General features: G+C 51.4%; 1 protein-coding gene across 8 annotated transcripts in view; it reads right to left on the bottom strand.

The window, feature by feature from the left end:
• Positions 1-21358, bottom strand: part of Dazap1 (DAZ associated protein 1) — a 26647-nt gene extending 5289 nt beyond the window's left edge. The window contains exons 1-9 of one of the 8 annotated variants that reach the window (XM_047530271.1): positions 21144-21358; positions 12840-12880; positions 11928-12094; positions 11575-11640; positions 9212-9322; positions 7779-7827; positions 4204-4286; positions 1369-1522; positions 26-55 (exon numbers count right to left, since the gene is read on the bottom strand). In XM_047530271.1, the coding sequence (XP_047386227.1) occupies positions 26-55; positions 1369-1522; positions 4204-4286; positions 7779-7827; positions 9212-9322; positions 11575-11640; positions 11928-12094; positions 12840-12880; positions 21144-21172 (730 nt within the window). In that variant the 5' untranslated portion in view covers positions 21173-21358. Of the gene's footprint in view, positions 1-25; positions 56-1368; positions 1523-4203; positions 4287-7778; positions 7828-9211; positions 9323-11574; positions 11641-11927; positions 12095-12839; positions 12881-20016; positions 20855-21143 lie in introns of those variants that run through there. The other 7 variants (XM_047530266.1, XM_047530268.1, XM_047530267.1 and 4 more) reach the window with 7 other exon arrangements.

The following is a 21358-nucleotide window of genomic DNA, read 5'->3' as shown; positions in this document are numbered from 1 at the left end:
CCTTTCTCTAAAAACAAGGACTCACCAATTGCCTGTCCTGCTGGCACCCACATTCCTAGATGAGAAAACAGAAGAGAAGGGTTGGTGCCAAGTCCTCCCAGTATTTGATGCCAAGTAGTTGCCACGAGCAAGTGCCACAGACTGGGGCTGACCCCAGGCCCCTCCTGAGGCTCAGCGCCCAGGGACATGGGTGGCACCAGCTGAAGTTTGTCTCCTTGGTCCTCAACACAGCCCCCTGACCAGAGTATGCCTCCCAAGTGCCTCTCCACTGGCACCCTACCTGGTGGCACTGTCTGCTCACTAGGTACAGGAGGACATCCCAGCTCTGAAGCACCACAGGGACAGTCCCCATGACGTTCTGCACGCCTGGGCATAAAAAATGATTTCCCTGGCTAGGGCTGGGGCTCAGTAGTACAGCACTTGCCTGGCATGCCCAAGGCCCTGCATTCCATCCCCAGTATCACACATGCACACAACAGACAGACAGACAGACACACACACACACAAAGAAAGAAAAAGAAAGGTTTGCCTACTCCATCTCATTTCCAACAGGGAGAGTTCCCAAAGAAACCCTCCAGTCAAGGGTGGAAGGGAACCCACAGGCTCAGGGTATGGATGAGACACACTCAGAACCTTGACATCACAGCTCAGAGAACCCCAGGTAGGTATGTATAAGCTAATTTGTGCAACACCTGCTTCAAACTGTTGGCAGCACCAGCGACAGGTGGGCCCTGGGATGGAGGGCACACAGCTTGGCAGAGGTGACAGCAAATGCAAAGATCCAAACCTGGCAGGTTTTCATGGTGCCCCTGGAGGTGCTGCCCAACATGCCACACTGGGGACAGCAAAGGACCCTTCACACCAACTAGGCCACATCTGACTCTCTGTGACTGCCCACTCAAGACCCGCCGAAGCCCTTCCTACAAACCTGCACACGGGTAATAAGACAAGGAATCTCAAAACAGATCCTCCAAGGATAGGAAGATCCATCTGCCTAAACTGCAAGCAGCACCTAAGCCACAGCCAACCACACCACTGAGGGTCAGAGAGATGGCAGAGCCTTTGGGTGCCCTCCCAAGAGTGACAGTACTTCTGCCTGCACCTTGGCAGGGCTTCTAGAAAAGCTGCTCAGAGCATGTGGCACTAACAATGCGTGTGGCAGGAGGAGCGCTCTCACTTTGGCAATGCCTGCCAGTGCCCAGTGAGCACAGGGTTTTCTCCAACAGCTGCTCTTGCCCCACACCTCTGTCCATCAGGTGGCTGCAGGAAGCCAAGGCCCAGGGGACCCATGGCCCTCCAAGCAAGGTAACGGTAGCCAGTTAGTCCTGGAGCCCAGGTCTGGTCCCTCCAGGGCCCTAAGAGCCTTACCTTGTGGGCCATATCCTTGTTGCCACGTGGGCGGGGGCTGGCCTGCCCAGCCGTTCGCGGCATTGGGCACGACACGGCTCCCCCACTGGCTGGCACCTGGCTGTCCGGGCGCTTGGCTTTTGCTGTCCCGAGGCTCGGCCCGTTTAACTTCCACCTAAACAAACCAAGCTGTGGTTTAGGGAGAAGCTACAGCCCAGCGCCCCTTCCCTTCAGACACACCCTCAGTAACTTACAACTACACTTAGCATCTTATAACTTAAGACTAAGCACTTAACTATAAACCTTATTTAGGCCAGTACTTTTCTTTTCTTAATTTTTTTTTTCCTCTTTTTGTTTAAAAAAATGTTTCTCAGGTACAACAGATACAACTGTAAAGACAGCCTGCGCCCCACCTGCTGTGAACAGCAGGAGGAGCCAGGAACCCTCAGACCTATGCATGCCAGGATATCTCACTCCAGCTAAGACAGCAGCGCCTCCCTCGGCAGGCAGCCTTGGCAGCCTCTTAAAAACATGGACAACAAGGGACCAGCACATTCCCAGCCCTGTGGTGGGCCCACTGGCCACAAGGGCCTCTCAGAGCCCACCTCACTGCAACTTTAGCGCATACCTGAGAAACACAGTTGATTTTGACTTAAATTTTTATTTAAAATGTCTAATGGAAGATAAAGACTTACCTTCCCCAGGCTAATGCTTAAAGAATCTCAATTAACTCAAAGGAATGTCAGAGGGAATGGATGTGATAAGAGAATCTTACATTACATCTAACAAAAAAAGTAAACAAACATGCAATAAAATGGACATTTGAATCAGTAAGCAATCTTCATACTGTGTTAGGCAGCAACCCAGACCTCTCCCCAGAACTGGCTGGAGCCACAGCCTTTGAAACAAGGACAAGGGGCTAGAACAGCACGAGCTGACTGTGCTTGACCTAGTTATTCTGAGCACAGGGGCTGACCTGCTTCATGCATCTTTTAAAACATGGGTAGACTGACAACAGCAAAAACACCCCCAATTCCAGGGCTGCCTCAGTTCCCAGGATCCTGAATCTTTCTTATTTCCATGATAAATTTTAATGAGAAAAAAGACAACGAGTCCACCCGGAGTCATCTTTGGGGGGTCTCAGTCTGGAGAGCTAAGCATTGTGCCTTCAGAATTCCTTCAGAGAGAACAGCACAGCAGAGGCACAAATTCCCCCCACCTGCCTGTCACCCCAGGGACACTTGTGTAATGGGGACGAATCCCGTTAGCTCAAGGCAAGGCGACAGCAGGACCAAGGGCCCCTTCAGAAGACTCAAGTTAATGAGTCCTCACACGTGACTCTTAGGGGAATTCGGTTCCTGCTCACAAAGCAAAGCAGTCCTTGCCATTTTAAAAACCCTTGTACCCTTTCCTATTAGAACAAGGGATGCCCACCACTAGCACTAGGGCTTTCAGTACCTTGTGCACCCCAAGCCCTTTACAAAGGGAAAGTCCCCACTGCAGGTTCAATGGTGGCCAGTGAAGATTAGGGATGGCAATCTGGACTCCTGCATGTGTCCATCAGCTTATAAAATGAGCCCCTCCTGCAAGGTCACCTCAGCCAAGTCAGACATTGTTTGGGGGAACCCAGGGGAGGTGCCTGGGAACAGAGCAGGGACATGTACTGAGCTGCCCTTCCTGCCCTGCATGTCAAGGTCACGCTTTCTCCAAATTCTCCATGTCACAGGATCTTAAAACACTGCACACAGAATCCTTTAAAACCCTTTTTCATAGCAGCCATGCCCCTTGCAATATGCATGCTAATTTTAAACTAAAAGCAGCAAGAAATGTCAGAACAAGGTTTGTTTCCTGCTTTGGTTACGTCCACATGGAATCAATGAAGTCTGCAAAGCTAAGCCACTGGTATACAAAACCACTCACTCCTCTGCTGCTAACCAAGGCTCCAAGAGGGAGACTATGGGGCAGGCGGGGCAGAAACCCACAGAGGTGACTGTGGTCTCACCTGGGGCAGAACCCGAGAGAGAAGCTATGCAGCAGGAAAGATCACATGAGAGTCACATGCCCAGGAGGCCTGGTACTGCAAGTGGAAGGCTTTCCAAGCACCAGACAAGAATCCTGGAAAGATCAGGCCCCTAAGCATTTGTGAATCCTGTCGCACGGGTCCTACCAGGTATTCTTGGATAGCTCTAAAGGTCCTGGTAAATCACGGTAAGGGGCCTCTCTGACACCACCCAATGAGGACTGGCTGCAGAACAGAATGCTAGGGGCCCTGTGTCCTGTCCCTGCTCGGCTGTGGCAGCAACACAGTATGAAGATGAAACAACCAGAGGTCACTTGACTGCACGGTGGTTAAATAAGTACTATCGAGAGCATGTGGCTGGTCCCGGAGTTTCACAGTAAGTGACCCAATTTAAAAAACCAATCCTTCATGATGTTTTCATGTTTCTTTCAGTTTTAAGTGGAACCTCGGATCTCTGAGGCCCTTGCTCATCACATTACAGGTCAGCATTACACAAAGGGGGCTGGGGCAGACATCTGAAGGAGTGGTCGCTGAAACCAAGCCTGAGGCAACACTGCGATCTCACTGGAGGCCAGCCCAAATACACCAGGGCATGCCCGTCCCCAGCACCACCCAGGCCACCCAGGGAAGAGGCTCCAGGAGTGAAGCCAGATGGCCACCCTGCTCAGAAAGGATGAAACCCCATGGCAGAACTAGGTCCAACCTCACAGTCAGCAATCCCAGGTGAACATGCCTGATCCTCTTTTTGTACTACAGAATTTTCCTTTCCAGTGAAATCCCTCAGTTGCCTAAGACTTGGTTTGGTCTTAAGGTAAAATAAAACTACAACTACACACTTTTTTGCCCATGATGTCGTGAAAATGCATGTTGACAGCCTGGTCCACTGATTGTTCGTCCTCGAAAGTAATAAATCCAAAACCTAGCCAACGACGAAGAGTGAATCAAGGTAGCAGGGTGTTGTGACACAAAACAGGATGATGAACAGTATTAGGGAGGGACCAAGGGATCGGCCCAGGGTTTCAGCTAAGCCCCGTGTGGAAAAGCTACAGCCCAGGGCCATGGCTCCCATGAGGGCCATTGGCCCAAAAGAGTGGACAGACGGCGACGTCTGCACTCTGCACCAGCTGACTGAGGTCTCTGCCCAGGACGGGGGCTCTGCATCAGGCACGTGCTGGGGAGGAGAGGCACATCTCAGAGAGCTGCAGCCAGTGAGGCAAACAGACCCCTGTCGTCCAAGGCCTGGGCCACTGTCCTGGCTCTTGCCTATGAAGACAACTGCAAGCTGACCCCTTAAGAGGGGAGACCCCCACCAAGAGCCCACCTCAGTCAAGGGTGTACGCATGGGTGTGTTTCTGCTTTTCTGAAACCCAGGATTCTCCCCCTTGGTTTGCAATTTGCTTTGCAGCTAGTGCTGACAGCAGCCATATATCGTTCTAAAGCGTTAAACAAAGTACAGAATCTACCACAGTGAGTGCCTCGCTAAGCTTATCCAACGCTGTTGGGTAAGCCCAAGGAGTCCTACCAGAAGTAACATACGTATGTTTATATGCATATATGTATACAGGTAAATAAATAGGTAATACACAAAGATACAGGCCACAACGGGTTCCAGCAGGTCAAATTCTGCTGTCAGCAGCAAGAGCAAGAGGCACCATGTAATCAAAAAAGAAATTTTAAAAGAAAAAAAAAAAAAAAAAAAATTTAGCATTTCCCAAACACAAGAAAGTGGCAGTATAAACGAAGTTTGGTTGGTCTGGGGTGAGCGCAGCCACCCAGCTAACAGGGTGTGTCTCCTTTTCTATGGATAGGAGTGACCAGAGTCTCCTGTCTTCTGGTCTGAGTGGAATGAGACCACAGAGCACACTGGCCTCTGAGGCGGCCTGATGAGCACTAGCACCTCCCGATGGCCCGGTGCTCGGGCACTGAGAAGTGAGCAGCAAACAGCTACCCAAAGACCTCAAAAGAACAAAGATGGACAAGGGAAGAGCGGGGAAGAGCCAAGAATCAGGTTGATGGAGGTATTGTCTACGCCAGGGGCACAGGGCTGCTACAAAGCATCACATGGCAGAGGGACAGCGCGATGCAGGCAGCACCGTGCACCAGGATAGAGGCACGAGCTGGTGGAGAAGGGACACAGGGTCTGGAGCAGGCAAGGGGCCCTGGTAAGGAGCAGCCATGGACAGGGCCTCTCAAGCTTATGAACTGTGGGTGCTGGAGCTGCAGTCAGCAGGGACCAGGTAGAGAAGTTATAAGCAAAACTGTGGGTAGGAAGAGGAGGGAAATGGGGAAGAAATGACAGCTCAAGAATTGGAGGTGACCAAGACCACAGCAAAGGAACCAGGTTCAGGAGTCATCTGATTTGCCCTATGTGCGCACACATGCACCTAAGCATGACTGCGCACTTGCACGCACCTGCAGATGTCAGGACATGACAGGAGAGGAGAAAAAGTGAAATCATGAGGGCAAAGCACACAGAAGGGAACACAGGTTGGAAGGGATAAAACCCAAGAACGAAGGGAGCGTGAGGTGAGCGGAGGCAGCAGGCTGGACAGAGCGCAAGGCCAGAAGTCAGGAATGTGGGGAGGGCCGTGTGAGGTCCACCGCGCAGCAGTACGAATTTTTACACCAGGAGATGGTGTGGTGAAGACACAGGGACGGTCTTGTGTACAGGGACATACATGTCCACTATCTCAAGTAAACCAAGACAAGGAACAGGGAGAAGGGAGAAGGGAAGGGAAATATACCAATTCTTAAAAGATTCTGCAAAGCCAAGAAGATAGGGACTTGCTGTCTGGGAGGACCTGCTAACCTGCCCTCTGATAATCTGGCAACCCCAGGGATAATTCCCAAGCCTGATCGCTGAGGGAGGCAGGAAACATGGGTCCCACACCAGCCAGAAGCTTTCTTAATGTCTGCCCCTGCTGCCTCCCACCAGCTGGGTTCTGCAACCCTAGCTACTTCCAGTCCAGATCGGACAAGCATGATCAGAGCGGGCGGACAGCCCTGCACAGCTGCAGTGGGACTAGGAGCACCCAAGATTCCCAAGCACCGGAGGTTCACAAGACCAGAGGCGATATTTGGAACACAATAAAGGTGAAGAACGACATATTAGAAAGTTGACATTTTCTCAAACATCAGGAGTGTCTGAAGCCACAGGGCTGGCTCGGTCCGTGTACAGTACAAGAGGCGGTGGGCCGTGGGTAGGGAGCCCAGGGCAGGCTGTCTAGGAACGATCTGTCAAGAGGCGGCAGCGGGACAGAAACACACTGAAACTTCGTTTACACCCCACTGGAGCAAAGCCGCTCCCTCCTCTGACTGCGGGACGGGCCTGTACCTGTGTGATATAATTTAGCACCTGGAGAAGAGAAATCTAAAGAGATATCGTTAATCACAAACAATTCACAGAGAGAAAAGGAAAAACAGCTTACTTAACATTACTGTACTTTACTATGAAACACTTAAGTACATCGCTAAGCACGTATGTCTACGTTAAATTAAGACTTAACAGCTTAATCACCAAGTGAGCAACACGTTCCTTAACCATGGATAAGAGGAGGATGGAGGTTCAAATGGCAAACTATTCTCCAGCATGGCGGGCACATGCTGCGGGCTAGCGCCGCTTGGCGCTAAGGGGTTGCCTCCGCCTGACCTCAGGCAGATGGTGCGTGAGGGGACGTGTGACATAAAGCCACTGCGCAGACCTAAAATTGGCAGGTCTGCTCACATGGCCAGTCCAAAAGCGGCTGATGAACCAAAAACATGGGCAGCAACAAATAGCAGCAGCCACAAAAAAAAAAAAAAAAAAGAAAAGAAAAAAAAAAAAAGGCAGGGGGTCATGAAAGTGGGCATCCTCACCCGCTCTCAGACCAGCGCAGACACACAGGTGTGGGAAGCTTGGGGAAGGACGCAGGAGGGCACGAGACTGCGCCTCACCCCTCCTCCCACCTGCCCCTCTGGCTGAAGGGGAAAAAATGAGGGGGTAGAAGAAAAGCATGGGATGGACAGAGGGAAGCCCGGGTTCCAAGCTGAGCTGGGCGGGTATAGCTGGCACATGAGTTGACTGGCCACACTGGTGAGGATGAGATGACGCGGGTGTGAGAGAAGCTCAGTCTGCAGAACCACACTCCTCAGGAGACATTAAAACAGAAACCACATCCAAATTCATGTCAGGTCATAAAAACTTCACAAGAACGAGCCAAAAACAATGTGTGATGTCTGACCTTGGGAAGCACAGACAGGCTGAATGGAGCTGCGCGGGGGAGAGCCTACGTTTTAGCGGTTAGGTCTCCAATTTGTCCTTACTGAGCAATGTTCCCTATGACCACCACCTAGGCTGTGTCTAAGGGGGTGAGATAGTTTGCCATCTGAGTGGGAAGGGACACAGGTCAGGACAAACTAGATTAGCCGTTACCTCGAGGCCTCTGCTTTTCCGCATCATAGATCATAACCACCTCGGTGACCTGGAAAGGGACAAAGCAGAGTGACATCCAGGCACAGCAAGAGGCAGGTGCCACTTCTTGTTCCAGTAAGAGCCCTGAGTTACAACTATTGGGAACACTGGGAACACCATACTTGAGCTTGGGAAATTTTAGGGCCAAGTTCAGCTTTATAGGGACTAGTGTCTGAGAGCAGATGGAAGTTCCAACGTTGATGGGGTGGACAGGGACACAGGATGAACTGCTTGGCCCCAGGGCTCCAGGGCAGGCAGAAGGACACAAGCCCATCCCACTGCCCAACAAAGAGAAAGGTGGGGCAACCTTGATCCCAGCTGAACATCCTAGCAGGGGATGCGATCTAAGAGAGCCCACAGGTACCCTTCCACTCACATTTGAGGGAAGTAAGACTTAGGTGAAGTAAGCTCAGCCCTCATCACATGTAGCTGTGGGCTCCAGGATTTAGGCAGCAGCACTGATCAGCCGTGGCTCTGTGTTCTGCCATTGACCAGCACCCCTTCCTCCCTGGCCCAGTCTGTAGCACCCTCAGGAACACCTGATGAAACAGGCTGCACCTGGACCGCTAACAGGGTGGTCCAGAGCTGATGGGCCAGCCAAGTCCATGCACCTCCCTCCAGACACAGCAATGGCCCACTTCAGTCCTTCCCCAGTGCCAAGTCCCAGGGCTGGCTGAACATCCCATGGTCTGCCCAAACGGGATGTTTTAAATTCCCTGTACGACTCCTCAAAATCTAAATCTCCAAGAGATTCTCAAGGATTTCAGTCTTTCCCAGAAAACGAAACCATTCAGGAACAGCTTTGCCATCACAGAGAAAACATCAAACAGGAAATGGGTCAAAACACCTGTGATGCCAGAGAGGCCTGGAGAATGAGCGAGTTCCTTTCCAGACTGCTGGGCTGTTCTGCTGATGCAGGGACCCAGGAGAGCACCACACCAGGTGAGCCCGATGTACCTGAAAGCTGCTCCCACTGGTGGGTACCTGGTCTTGGGCCCTTGGGAAGGGAAGATGCTAACCTCTGTGTGGACCTGGTCTAGGGCTATCCCTCCAGCAACCAAGGGGCAGCATGACTTCTCACACACAGGGTGGCTCCACAGTCAAGCCAAACCCCATCCTCTTCACTACCATTATCTGATGCTTCAAACCATGATGGGCACAAGGCAATCAGAAGGGCAATCCTGGAGTCCATCTAATCACTTGCTGGAAGAGCCATAGGAACCTTCTGCTGGATCTCAAATGGCCACAGAAGAGGAAGGCTGGGTCTTGGTCTTTTTTGTGGGGGTGGGGATGGGGGACGTGGGAATGTGCAGCAGATCCTCCAACCCTGAGGAGGTCGAGGACCGGCAGCAGCTACCAGGACCAGCCAGCGCACTGGGGTGCAAGGAACTTACCACTCCAAATTTCTTGAAGTATTCCCTGAGCTCTGTCTCACCACAGTTGTGAGGAATCCCACCAACGAAGATCTTGTTTGATTTACTATTATCGCTCCGGGGTCCCTTCTGCTGTGTCGAGAAGGAGAAGGGGGTTAGCTTGTGGTAGGACCCCAAACACTTCCCATAAGCTGGGTGTGACATCATCTTTGCATCCATCCTCAGAATCGGCTGAAAACCAGACCAAAACACTCTAAAAATCCAGAACACAAAAAACTGAGCCGCACTGACCCATTTCTCTGGACATCTATGGAGACAATTATCTATGGCATTTTTGCAAGGCTGTATTTTCAGGTAAGCATAAACACAGCACACCTTAAGTTCCGCCTCAGTTCTAAACTGCAGCAGCCATAACATTTAAAAGCTCTGCAAGCCTGAAATGATGGTGCACGCTTGTTGTCCCCGCTACTTGGAAGACTAGGGTAGGAGGGTGGCTTGAGTCCAGGAGTTCAAGAACAGTCTGAGTAACACATCAAGACCTTGTCTCAAAAAATCCCACAGCTCTGCAATGCAAAGCTAGAGATTTTTGAAGGAATCAGAAGGCAGCTTTGAGGATCATAGCTTAGAAAGCTGAGAAGCGACTCTGCAAGATGTCTGCTCCTTCCTCCTGCCTCTCTGTTCCTAACCCCCACTTCCTCTCTCTATCCAAGGACATCATGTTTTACGTTGACCCAACTGCTCTGGAATAAGAAACCAGACTTTTGGGGGTGAGAGTTCAGCGCCATGACTAGTGATGGTTTCAGGGGTGCACAAGTGGATCAAGCCATCAAGTTATGCAGTTTATTACATGCCTAATACATTTTATGAAGCTGTGAAGAGACTAAAAATACTTAACTAGGGTTAGGGTTGTGGTTCAGTAGTACAGCACATGCCTAGCACACGTGAGGCACTGGGTTCAATCCTCAGTACGACATAAAAAAATAAATAAATAAAGATATTGTGTCCATCAAAAAAAAAAAAAAAAAAGAAAAAAGACTTAACCAATAACCAGACAGAACATGACCCTTGATTGGACTCCAGGAGACAGAGACATTTGTGAAGCAATTCTGGAAACAGGAGTACAGACCAGACACGCGACATCCTTAGGTATGGCGACGGTGAGAGTGGGGGATCTGACTTTAGGAGGACACGCCACTAGTTAGGAGGGATACATGTAGTCAGAGATAGGCATAAATACACAGAGATATTTGGTAAAACACTGATAACAGATGAATCTACTGGAGTATTTCAATAATCATTGTACTAATCTTCCAATTTTCCTGTACTTAAAAAAAATTTTGTAAAAAAACATTGGAAAAGAACTGTTGCAGGGGTCTAAGGTCTCATCCTCCACAGCAGCTAGGATTCTGCTAGGAAGGCTGATTCTCAGGCTCTACCCAGCCCTCTGACCAGAAGCACATGGAGGGGGTCAGTTCAGTGCTGTCCAGTTCTCTGTAAGGACAGGGGCGCTCTCCATCTGCACTGTCCCATGAAGTTCTAGTGATGCAACTGCTGGGCCAGGCAAAAGTGGTATGTACATTGGCAAAACCCAGAAGCCAAGCAAACACCACCCAAGAAAAGTGTGATGATTGGAGCTGAGCACCAGGGACCACAGTTAGTGAGAAACCATCACCACAGGAGGGGTCTTAAGTTCAGCTGACCCAGTGCCCTCCCTCACCCATGATCATAGACATCTGGGAGGGGAGAGATGGCCATGCTAGGTAGGTGCTGGGCACTTTGGTGGTTGTGGGATGTTTACATGGTGAATGAGAGAGCTCCTTCATGGTGGGGATACCCTTGGCCACTCAGGGGAAGGCAGGCATGGGGAGGTCAGCTGGGACAAAACCAAAGGTTCCTGAAAAGCGGTGTAAGTGGTCATTTTTCTCCTTACGGTAGACATTAAGAATTTTCTTGGCTACAAGATAAAATGCAGCACAGGCTAAGTCTGGGCAATTCTCAACTGCTCCAGGGCCCTCTAAAAGGCCTCTATCGCTCTCCATTTTAATGAGTTAACAACATCAGAGAAAAGGATATTTTCCCTTCAAATCTGCCCAAAGTACACACAAAGAGGCCAGGAGCTGAGGGGTACACTTGTATCCCCAATAACTCAGGAGGCTGAGGCAGGAGGATATCAAGGCCAGTGTCAGTAACTTAGTAAGACCCTAAGCAACTTAGCAAGGCCCAGTCTCAAAATACAAAATAAAAAAGGGCTGAGAGTGCAGCTCAGTGGCAAAGCATCCCTGGGTTCAATTCCCAGTACAAAAAAAAAAAAAAAAAAAAAAAAAATGAAAAGAAAAAAAAGAAAAAGACATACACAAGAAGGCCTCCCAACCCCAGCCTCTTACCCATCCTTCCTTCGGCCGTGTTCGCTCTGGCTGCATTCCCCGAGGAGTACATGGCTTCGGGTCGATCTGTAGGAAGTTTCAAACCAGCCCATTGTGAACATAGGCTACTTTCTCTAGAAAAGAAGGTGTTTCCAACAGCAGCCAGCTGCACGGCACACTGGCCTACACAGGCCACCCAATCAACCCACTCCTCCAATAGCTAGCTAGTCCAAGCACCAAGGCCCAACCCCTTTAAATCCAGCCCACACTAAAAGGCTCTAAAGTAAACATCAATCAAAACTCAGTCACAAAGTTAAGTTGAAGGAATGGCAAACAAAATACAGGGCAGGAAAAAATGAGGCAAAGACACTTACATTCCGGCCGTCCAGGGTGTGTGGTCTGCTGGCCAGCACCGTCCCCACACAGTTTGGGTCTTTAAATTTGACAAACCCAAAACCACGAGACTGGTTGGTTGTTTTATCTTTCATGATAACACAGTCTACAACTTCTCCATATTGGGAAAAGTAGCTGCGCAGAGTCTCTGCTCAGAGATTGGGAACAAAAACACAAACACACACAAACCACAGCATTAAGCAAACACATCACAGCTGGAGGGTGCACACTCACCCATAGGCGTGCACACATGCACACTCACTTGCTCTCTTCCAGTTCATCAGCCTTACCTGAAAAAGTCTGGGGTGAGCAACATGTGAATTGGCTTAGTAACTAACTGCTGGGGGGAGGAAGAGGGCCCAGAAGAGGTATATGGAGATAGACAAGGGAAATTCTGCACGACAGATGTATTACATCCTCATAAATTAGAAAAGGGACAAGTGACCTCAGCAATAGCAGATAGCTCCGTTCTGCTTCACAGGAACACGAGAGCAAAGCTTAAGGGGATGCAAACATGACAACTCTTGAGTGACAACCAGTAACCCAAGAATGCTGACTTGACAACAAACTTTGCCCTACTTGTTTCTGAACACAGTGACTGCCCAGCAAAACCCTAGCCCTCCACTCCACAGTGAACAGTTCTACCTCCACAGCCTACCTGTGGCTTGGAACTGTGGTCTACAGTCTTCCTGTGGTTCTGACAGGAAAGACCAGGACCAATTTAACAGATTCAAAGGGAACATCACTACCTCTCTGCTCCCCCCCACCGCCCCACGACAGTTCCCAGTCAAATGTCTCCTACTCAGGAACCGAGACAACGTCCCAGGACTTCAACAGATCCCAGGCAGTAGCAAGAGAGGAGGTCAGGCAGCCTTGTGGCCTGCAGCACCTACCTTGGGTCGTGCTCCAGTCAAGGCCGCCCACAAAGAGCTTCCTGCAATCCAACAGAAAACGTTCAGATCAACTTGGCTCTCAGTTCAGGAACGTTTCCATCCCACCATGACAAGCTTGTAATTCAAATGTGGAAGGACTATGTGCAAATGTGCTCATGTATGGCTCCCTGGAGCACACACAGCCACAGTCTTGTCCACACTGTTCAGACATGAACAACGATTCCAACTGGTACCTCAGGTGTGTCATAGGACCCACTGACCACATGAAATCGTGCTGCTTCCAAGTGGGGTTTGGAAATGCCTTTCTACATTTGCAAATATTTTATAATCAGGAAAAAGAATTAAGAAGTCTAGATTTGATTTTATACACAGTAAACTGGAAAAGAAATTGACACCTAAGAGACTTGTCCCACCCGGCCTCTCAATTACAGTTGAGGGTGTAGGTTCAGTGCTGGAGCCCTTTGCCCACATCCCCAACCCAAGGCAGCCTCTGGGGAGTCTTTTTGGATAGATGCACTGGGGTGTTCATGAAAGATCCCATCTCCAAGGGCTCAGCTTTCCTATTCTCATGGGCCTGGCAGGACCCAGGTGGAACAGAAGCAGCCAGGGGCAAATGCCCTGTAGGCCTTGGTGAGGCCAAGGGCTGTGTTTACCTTGTGTCGCCCAGAGTACCCATTGGGCACAGCTGAGACACACATCAGGCCTCAGGGCTCACCTGCCTGTGGGGTCTCAGGATTCCTTCAAACTCGGGCAGTCCAAGCTCTCATGCCCTGCCCACTACACCAGGAAACGGGACAAGCACTCATCAGGTCCTTCATCTGAGCCTCGGCTGTGCCAAACCCATCATCACCCTCCCAACTAGACCATCTTCAGAGACCAGAGCACCTTTCAGGCTTAGAGTCACCTCCTGAGACACGATAAATCTTCAGGCATCACTGTGAACACCAGACCACTATACAACCCTGGGGTCTCCTTTCTGGTACTCTGATACTGGGGGTTGAATTCAGGTGCACTCTACCACTGAGCTACACCCCCAGTACTTTTTAAACATTTTTTATCTTGAGGTAGGGTCTCCATTAGGTTGCCTAGACTGTCCTCAAACTTGAGATCCTACTGCCTCAGCCTCCTGAGTAGGAAGGATGACAGGTGTGCCCAATCTCACTGGGCTTTGAGACAAGACTCCTCCCCAACGAGCAATGCCTCGTCAGCCATTAGAAGGGAGCTTAGAGCGAAAAAGAAGCCTCTCTGACAGCTGACTGCTGGCCCCAGGGAAACCCTGGCAAGGCAGCTGATGCACCCATCACTGCTCAATTCCATGACTGTTGCTAGCCTCTAAACACTGGCCTCCCTGCGTCAGTCCTAGGCAAAGATGTCCACCACAGCAACTGTCAGGGATTGTTCTTATTCTTTTTCTCCAAGGAAAGGTGATTTGTATTTAGTGTGAAAAGCAATTTCTCCCCACCAGAAAGGTACCCACCACCATCTTCCAAGTGCCAATAAGTAAGCACTGCCTTGCCCAGTTCTTGCACGGGGTGGGGGATGTGGAAGGTAAGGATGCAGAGCCTTCCTGAGGACGGATCTGTAAAGGCATGTTCCCGGGGAGATATGCTGATCAAGCAGCCACAGGAGGCTCAGGTTTAGGCCTCATTAACTTAAAACCATGAGTCTCCTACGCACCTTGGAATGGGGCCAGAGAGTGCTGAGGTGAGGTCAGGCCAGGCAGGCAGCCTCTGGCAGGCCACTGGTGAGAAGGTTAGTGACATATACAGAACCCAAATCAAAGCAAAACCCACCTCACCAAGAAATATCAGTCTTTATTTAGCACAGCTTCCAAACAAATCAATGAGGGGGTAAGCAGGTGTCCCTCCTCCAAGCAACTCAATCCTTGCCATGGGCTGCCACTGCTAGGACAGAACTGGTCAGACTAGTCTAGATTCTAAGCCTCATTTAAATTTCAAAACTTAGGTATTAAGGGCAAAAGGCTACAAAGGCCATTATCACAACAGAGAAAAGTGGAATAGAACCTGCAGATCAGATAAATGTGCCTCAAAATGGCACTCTATGGCAACTCTACTTTGGGAAATGGTACATCTTGTTGTCCACCGTAAGAGGAATCAGGTCTCTGGTTTACTCTTAAAGTATTTCAAGAACAAAACAAAACAAAAAAACCAGTATGGGATGAAGGGTACAGCAGATATGCAGCTATGGAGCCACAGCCAGTGGTGAGTCTGGCTGGGCAGAGTACATCATGGGAATTTTTGTTACTATGTTGGTCATTTCTCTGTAAGCCTGAAGTGATATACAATTATAAGTTATGAAAACTTTCATTACTGAAGAAATTATGTAATTTATGTTTCTTCTGAAACAGTCTCATCACTCATAAAACCTAACAGACAGCAAGAGTTCCACACTACTTGCTGCGGGGAAGACTTTGTTTGTCTTTCCTTTAATCCTGCTTGGAAGGGGCCAGCAGGTGAGGAGCATATTCTCCCCATTCAACAGTGGGAAGATTCCAGAAGGTGCCAGGAAGAAGTATGCATCTCCACAGTGGCAGAGGTCAGTTCCAGGAATCTGGCACAAAGTCCCAAACTCTAAGTCTTGTTTTTTTGTTTTGTTTTGTTTCTTTCAGTCAATAAAGTAAGAACACCCCTAGCAGCCAACCCACCAGGAATGAACAAGAAGCTAAGGGGAGGTGATGTCAAAGATTTTGAAGGTTCTCTTAACCAGGATCAGCTCACTTAGGGACCAAGACACTTCTTTGCACTAATCAGTAGCCCAGCTGCTTCTATGTCCTGCTTGCTCAGACTATACCGCCCCCACCCCGCACTATGTGGATGTAAGGTGTGAAGTAAAGTAGCACAAAGCTCTGCTCCCAGGCTCTGCCTCTGCAGGGCTCCTGGGTAGGGGTCATTACTCAACAATAGCATCTCTCAACTGGAATTCAGGGGAGCCAGTCAGGCCTCTCCAAGTGGCCCACAGCCAGGACTGCTACCACCTGTCCAAACCAGTGTGTTCCGGGACATGCAAGCACTGTACCCAAGTTCAGATCCAGCCCGAAGCCCACTAGTTCTGTGCATGCTCAATGCTGAGTGTTTAACCTATGCCTGCAGAAGGCTTCAATCTGGAAGGAACTGTGCAGAGGTGGCCTGCCTGCTCTCTTCTGCCTGCTCCAACTGAAACCTGTTTGAGAATGACTTCCCAGCTTCTGCTATGTACAACCACAAGGTATTTATGCCAGAAAGTAAATCTCCAAGGGCTTCCCCTGGTCCTGGTTAACCACAGAAAGCTATGGCTTTCTGGCAGGCTTTAGGATCCAGCAAGCAGTCTCACTGGTGGCAGTCAACAGGCAGGTGACCTCCGGCAGGGCATCTGAGTCATTGACTGACTTGACTGGCACAGGCTCTGTGGCAGTCACTGGGTCTTCATGGACTTAGTTCACAGGGCAAGCAGCAAAAGGCCAGGACCAATCTCAACTGTTTTGTAATGGGGCCTTTTTCTTCTCAAGAACATAAACAAGCAGAGCCTATGTGTGGACCTTCTAGTCTCTTCAGGTGAGGACCTCCTGGGCCTAATTTCCCAGAATTTTGCCATCCTTTGAACCATGACTTCTAGAATCACCCGGGGTCCGTATTCTCCCAAAGGGAGGGAGGCAGGCCCTGAGAAGGCACATACTCCTGCCCAACATAGGGAAATGAACCAAGGGCCAGATGGGGACCGGGATCACAGCACCCATGTGAACTGTGAGCCTGTGGTTCATTCCCAATTCAGCTTCTCCCTTGACAGCAGGGACACATGACACAGGAGAAGCCTTATGACTTCATGGGTGGTGACATGCTGCTTCATGAAGAGCCCCTACATGTCCCCATCCCTGGTTTACTTGGTGACATCAACACCCTCGCCCCTCAAGATCTTCTGTGTCCTGCCCTCCCAGGCATTCCAGAGTCTTCCTTGTCCAACCAAAATCAGTAAGATTGTTTGTCAAGGACTGGGATGTGACTGTGATGTGGCTCAGGGCTAAAGAGCTTGCCTAGCATGCCCAAGGCCCTAGGTTCATCCCCAGCATTGCCAAAAGGAAAAAAAAAAAAAAAAAAAAGTTAAAGCAAAGCACTCGTCAAGTAGTTGGCCTCCTGCCTAAAGCATCACTCAAAGCAATTATGGTGACTGACATGGTAAAGCGGCACAACTGCTTGTGGTACCTTCCAAAGGAACAGGGGTGACATGGGACAGGGCCTGCTTGGAAGAAAAGATCTTACACACTGATGACAAAATTGCAACCTGGGAGAACAGTCAGGCCTGGCCTACATGCAATCTCCAAGACAGTGAAGGGCTTGGGACTCCCCAGTCTGGCCTATCCATTCCCTGGGTGACCTGAGCCAAGTCCCCTGACCTCATGAGCTTCAATCTCTCTGGCAAAGAGAAGGGTTAGCATCAAGACCACTGTACTCCCAGGAGGTGGGGAGAGCACTGAGTTACTAGGTCTTGTCACGGGTTGCAGTGCTAGGTCTCTGCAGATGGCCTACTTCACACCATCAAAATCAAAGAGAAGTTAGAAGCACATTCCAACTCTTTGGCCAATTTTGCAGGACTGAGACCAGACCAACACAGGAAATAAGTCCTAAATCCACACAGAACAAATGCAGGTACACATTGGAACCAGGTCACAAGGAGCAAGACTGTGCTCACTCCGGCAGCACCCTTGCACCCACAAAAAAAGTTTGAGTATAGAGAAGGTCAGCACAGTCCCTGCTCAGGGACGACTTGCAAATGAAGTAAGCATTAAGACAATCCTCAACTGTGGCTCTCACTTTGGGCAATTCTGTCCTCAGGAGACGCCCTACAGGGAGCAGACACTGGGTCCAGTGGGGAGCTCAACTCTTGGGTGTCTAAATTCCAAAGCCATTTCAATAAACCATTTCAGAAGAACCCAAGCCCTTTGCCTGTGGATCGCTCCACGCAGGACTGCCTCTGCTGTAGTCAGAATATGTTTCCCAAAGTCTCTAGAATTGGACAGTCATCCCCAGAACAAGAGCTGAGAGGTAGGACCTCTTTGAGATGATTTTGGATCACAGGACAGAGCCATCCTGACTGGACTCCTGGCCCTTATCACATATTGGATTCCCACATAAAGGATGAATTCAGTTCCTTCCCTCTCTCCTGTGGGCCATGTTGCCAGACACCACCTTTGCCACATATGATACCACATGAAGGCCCTCACCGTCATGGGCCCTGGACCTCAGACTTCCAACCCCCAGAACTGGAAGAAAATAAACTTTTTTTTATTTTCCAAGTCTCAGAAAGCCTGTCACAGCAGTACAGAACAGACTCAGAGAATCTCCTTAACATCAGCTTCAGCAGTTGCCCATCCTCCCTGCCCAGCTGCAGAAAAGCAGGCAGGTGCACCCACACCAAATTCGAAGGTCTTCCACTATCTGTGACTTTCCTTCCTTTCTGAGTCTTCCTTCCTCCAAGGTGTCCAATGCCCTGTCTTGTGATTCTGTGTAGTTAAGACATAATTCTTCCACAACTTCCCTCCCTCCAGTTCCATGACAACCCATCACCTTGAAGACTGGCAGGACTACGTGGCCTGTGCACTTGAGGTGACAATTCAAAGCCTTTTTGTCTACGTGCAATGTAGGCATGGGCCTCCCCCATACCTGGGAACAATGACCACACACCAGTTACCTGCCAGCCACTCAAGATAAGACCCCAGAAACCAGTGCTCTTTGTAAGTCTGTGTTTCAGAATTTGAATGGGAAGCTAGGGTTGTCGCTGAGTGGTAGAGAACTTGCCTAGCACCTGTGAGGCACTGGGTTCAATCCTCAGCACCACATAAAAAAATAAACAAATAAAAGAGCTACTTTGTCCACCTGCAATTAAAAATATTTTTAAAAAATGAATTTGAATGGGAAGGACCTAAACTGAGGCTAGGATGACTTCCCCAAGACCAGGCAGAGCAGGCTCAGACCTTCCCACTCATTATTCTTAGCCCCACACTCTCCCACTTGGTGTCCAGACTGCAGAAGTACGGGCACTTGTTCACCACCTCTAGTAAGGGTGGCACACATGAAACTCCTCACTGCTTCCATACTCCTTCCTGCCCTAAGGAGCCAGACCGTAGGCTGACTTTGAGAACCAGGATACAGAAAAGTAAACTCTGGGTGCCTCACTCCACTTACACTCTCACACCAGGCTGCCCACAGACGAACCTCTACCTTCAAAGATGTGACCCCAAGCGGCATGCAGTGGACCACACCTGTAATCTCAGCAACTTGGGAGGCTAAGGCAGGAGGACCTCAAGTTCAAAGACAGTCAAAGCAACGTGGCAAGGTCCTAAGCAGTTTAGTGAAATCATGTCTCTAAATAAAAAAAAATAAAATAAAAAGGGCTTGGGATATGGCTCACTGGTAGAGCACCCTTGAGTTCAATCCCTAGTACCAAAAAAGAAAAAAATCAAAAACAAAAAAACAAAAAACTTGAACCCAAAAGTGGAGCTTATCAAAAGGATGATCCCTTGCCAGCTTTCCCAGACAGTGATCCTAGGTATAAGTGCACTCCATGGGATACAGGGTCCTGAGGCTACGTACAGAGGGGCTGGAATTGTAATTCAGTCACAGAGCACTTACTTAGCATGTTTGAGGCACTGTTTGGTTCTCAGCAACCGCATAAAAGCAAAACAAAAAATAAAGCATTCTGTCCATTTACAACTCAAAAAAAAAAAGAAAGAAAGAAAGAAAGAAAGAAAGAAAGAAAACAGGACTGTGTGCAGGCTGCTCGGGGAAATACCATCTCCCTTCCAGTTTCCTTCCCATAAGAGGATGGACCCTGGCTCTCAGGTCAGAAGCAGTGACGTGGCTCCTGTCCGCCACACCTTAGGGGGACCTTGAGGCAGACAGCAGGGTGAGTTCTGAGTGGGGTGGATGTCACTTCACACTTTGGATCCATCAAATCCTGATACACTCTGCCACCTGCCTAAAAATGAAGACCTGCTTTAATCTCAGCACGGGACTTCATACCTTCACCACCAGTGAGCAGCTGTGGTCTGCTCACAGGAACTCCAAGAGGACCTCTCACTGGGGAGCCTATCTAGGGCCACAAGCACTTTACTAGGGTTAGGACAATTGAGCAGAGCAGGAAAGGTCCCACACGAAGACAGTTTCTACGTGAGACGCACACTTACCAGTGCTTCTTGGCAATAGGCTAGTGCCTGCAAAGCAGTAGCAATTTCTGGGGCTATCTGTGATCAGAAGTCTGGAGGAACGAGGCTGGCTGGGGGAGCGCTGGCCTGGTGTGCACGACGCCAGGTTCCAACCCGGGCGGCACACAAAACACGCTAAGCCTCCTGGCCACGTGGGGAGGGGGACCACGGCCAGAGCAAGGTCCCCAGGTCCCGACCTTCCTTCCGCTACTCCGTGGCGCTCCCGAGCGGCCAGTCCGCGCAGGGCCCAGGGCCTCTGCTCACAACACTCATCACCAAGACCCGGGGTAAAACAGGTGGACAGGGATCAAGCCGGTCAGCACTCCGCAACAACGCAGCGAGCGACCTGCCCGTGGCCCTGCCTCCTTCGGGAAGGGTGGGCTCGCAGGGCCTGGCCTTCGGCTAAGGGCAGCAGGGGCGCGGCCAGCGCCCCCGCGGCCCGCCCTTTCTCCCCGGGCCCCACCTGCACTCGCCCCATCACCGGGCTGGAGGCCGGACCAGGCCGACCCAGGGCCGTGGCCCGCTTCAGCACGTCCACCAGCGCAGGGCGGCAGGGCGGCCGGGCCGGCCTCCGCCACCCGCACTCCGCACACGCCGCCGGGGCCGAGGCGCCCGGGGATCCGCGAGCCCAGCGCGCCCTGCCCCAGGCGGGCGGCCGCGCCTCCTCAGCGCCGCCCCTGCCGAGCCCACCCTGCGGCGCCGGGCCCGGGCGGGCGGGCGGCTGCACTGCGGGCCGCCGGGCGCCGAGGCCCCGCGCGACCCCGGCCTCGCCGCCCGCCTCCTCGCCACGTGCTCCGACCCCAGTTCCGGCGCGGGCCGGGGCGTCCGGGGCCCTCGGGCACGGCGCAGGGCCCCGCGGGCCGAATCGCGACATGGCGCGGCGGCGCGCCCCGCACTTCCGCCCGCCCCCCGCGCCCCCTCGAGGCGCCCCGCACGCCGGCTCGGCCCCCGGCCCTACGCCCCGCGTCCGCCCCCGGCCGGCGTGACCTTGACGGGCCGGCCCCCCGCCCGGCCCGCCCCGGGGGCGGCGTCTCGGGGCCGGCGGCGGGGCGGGGGCGCGGGCCCGGGGCGGCGGCGGCGGCGGCGCAGGCCGTTCCGCCCGTCCTCACCCGATCTCGTCGGCGCCCGAGTTGTTCATGGCGGCGGCGGCGCTCGGCGTCCCCGGGCCTCCTGGCTCGCTCCCGCCTCCGGAAGGTCACCCGCTCCGTCGCCCTCCCCACAGCCGCGGCCCGGATCTGCGCAACGGCGGCGGCGGCGGCGGCGGCTGCTGCCTCCTCCCCTCAGCGCCAACGGTCACCGCGCGTCCCCGCGCCGCCGCGCCGCC

This window comes from Sciurus carolinensis, chromosome 17 (assembly GCF_902686445.1).
Source record: "Sciurus carolinensis chromosome 17, mSciCar1.2, whole genome shotgun sequence".
NCBI lineage: Eukaryota > Metazoa > Chordata > Mammalia > Rodentia > Sciuridae > Sciurus > Sciurus carolinensis.
This window is presented reverse-complemented; position numbering and strand designations above follow the sequence as displayed.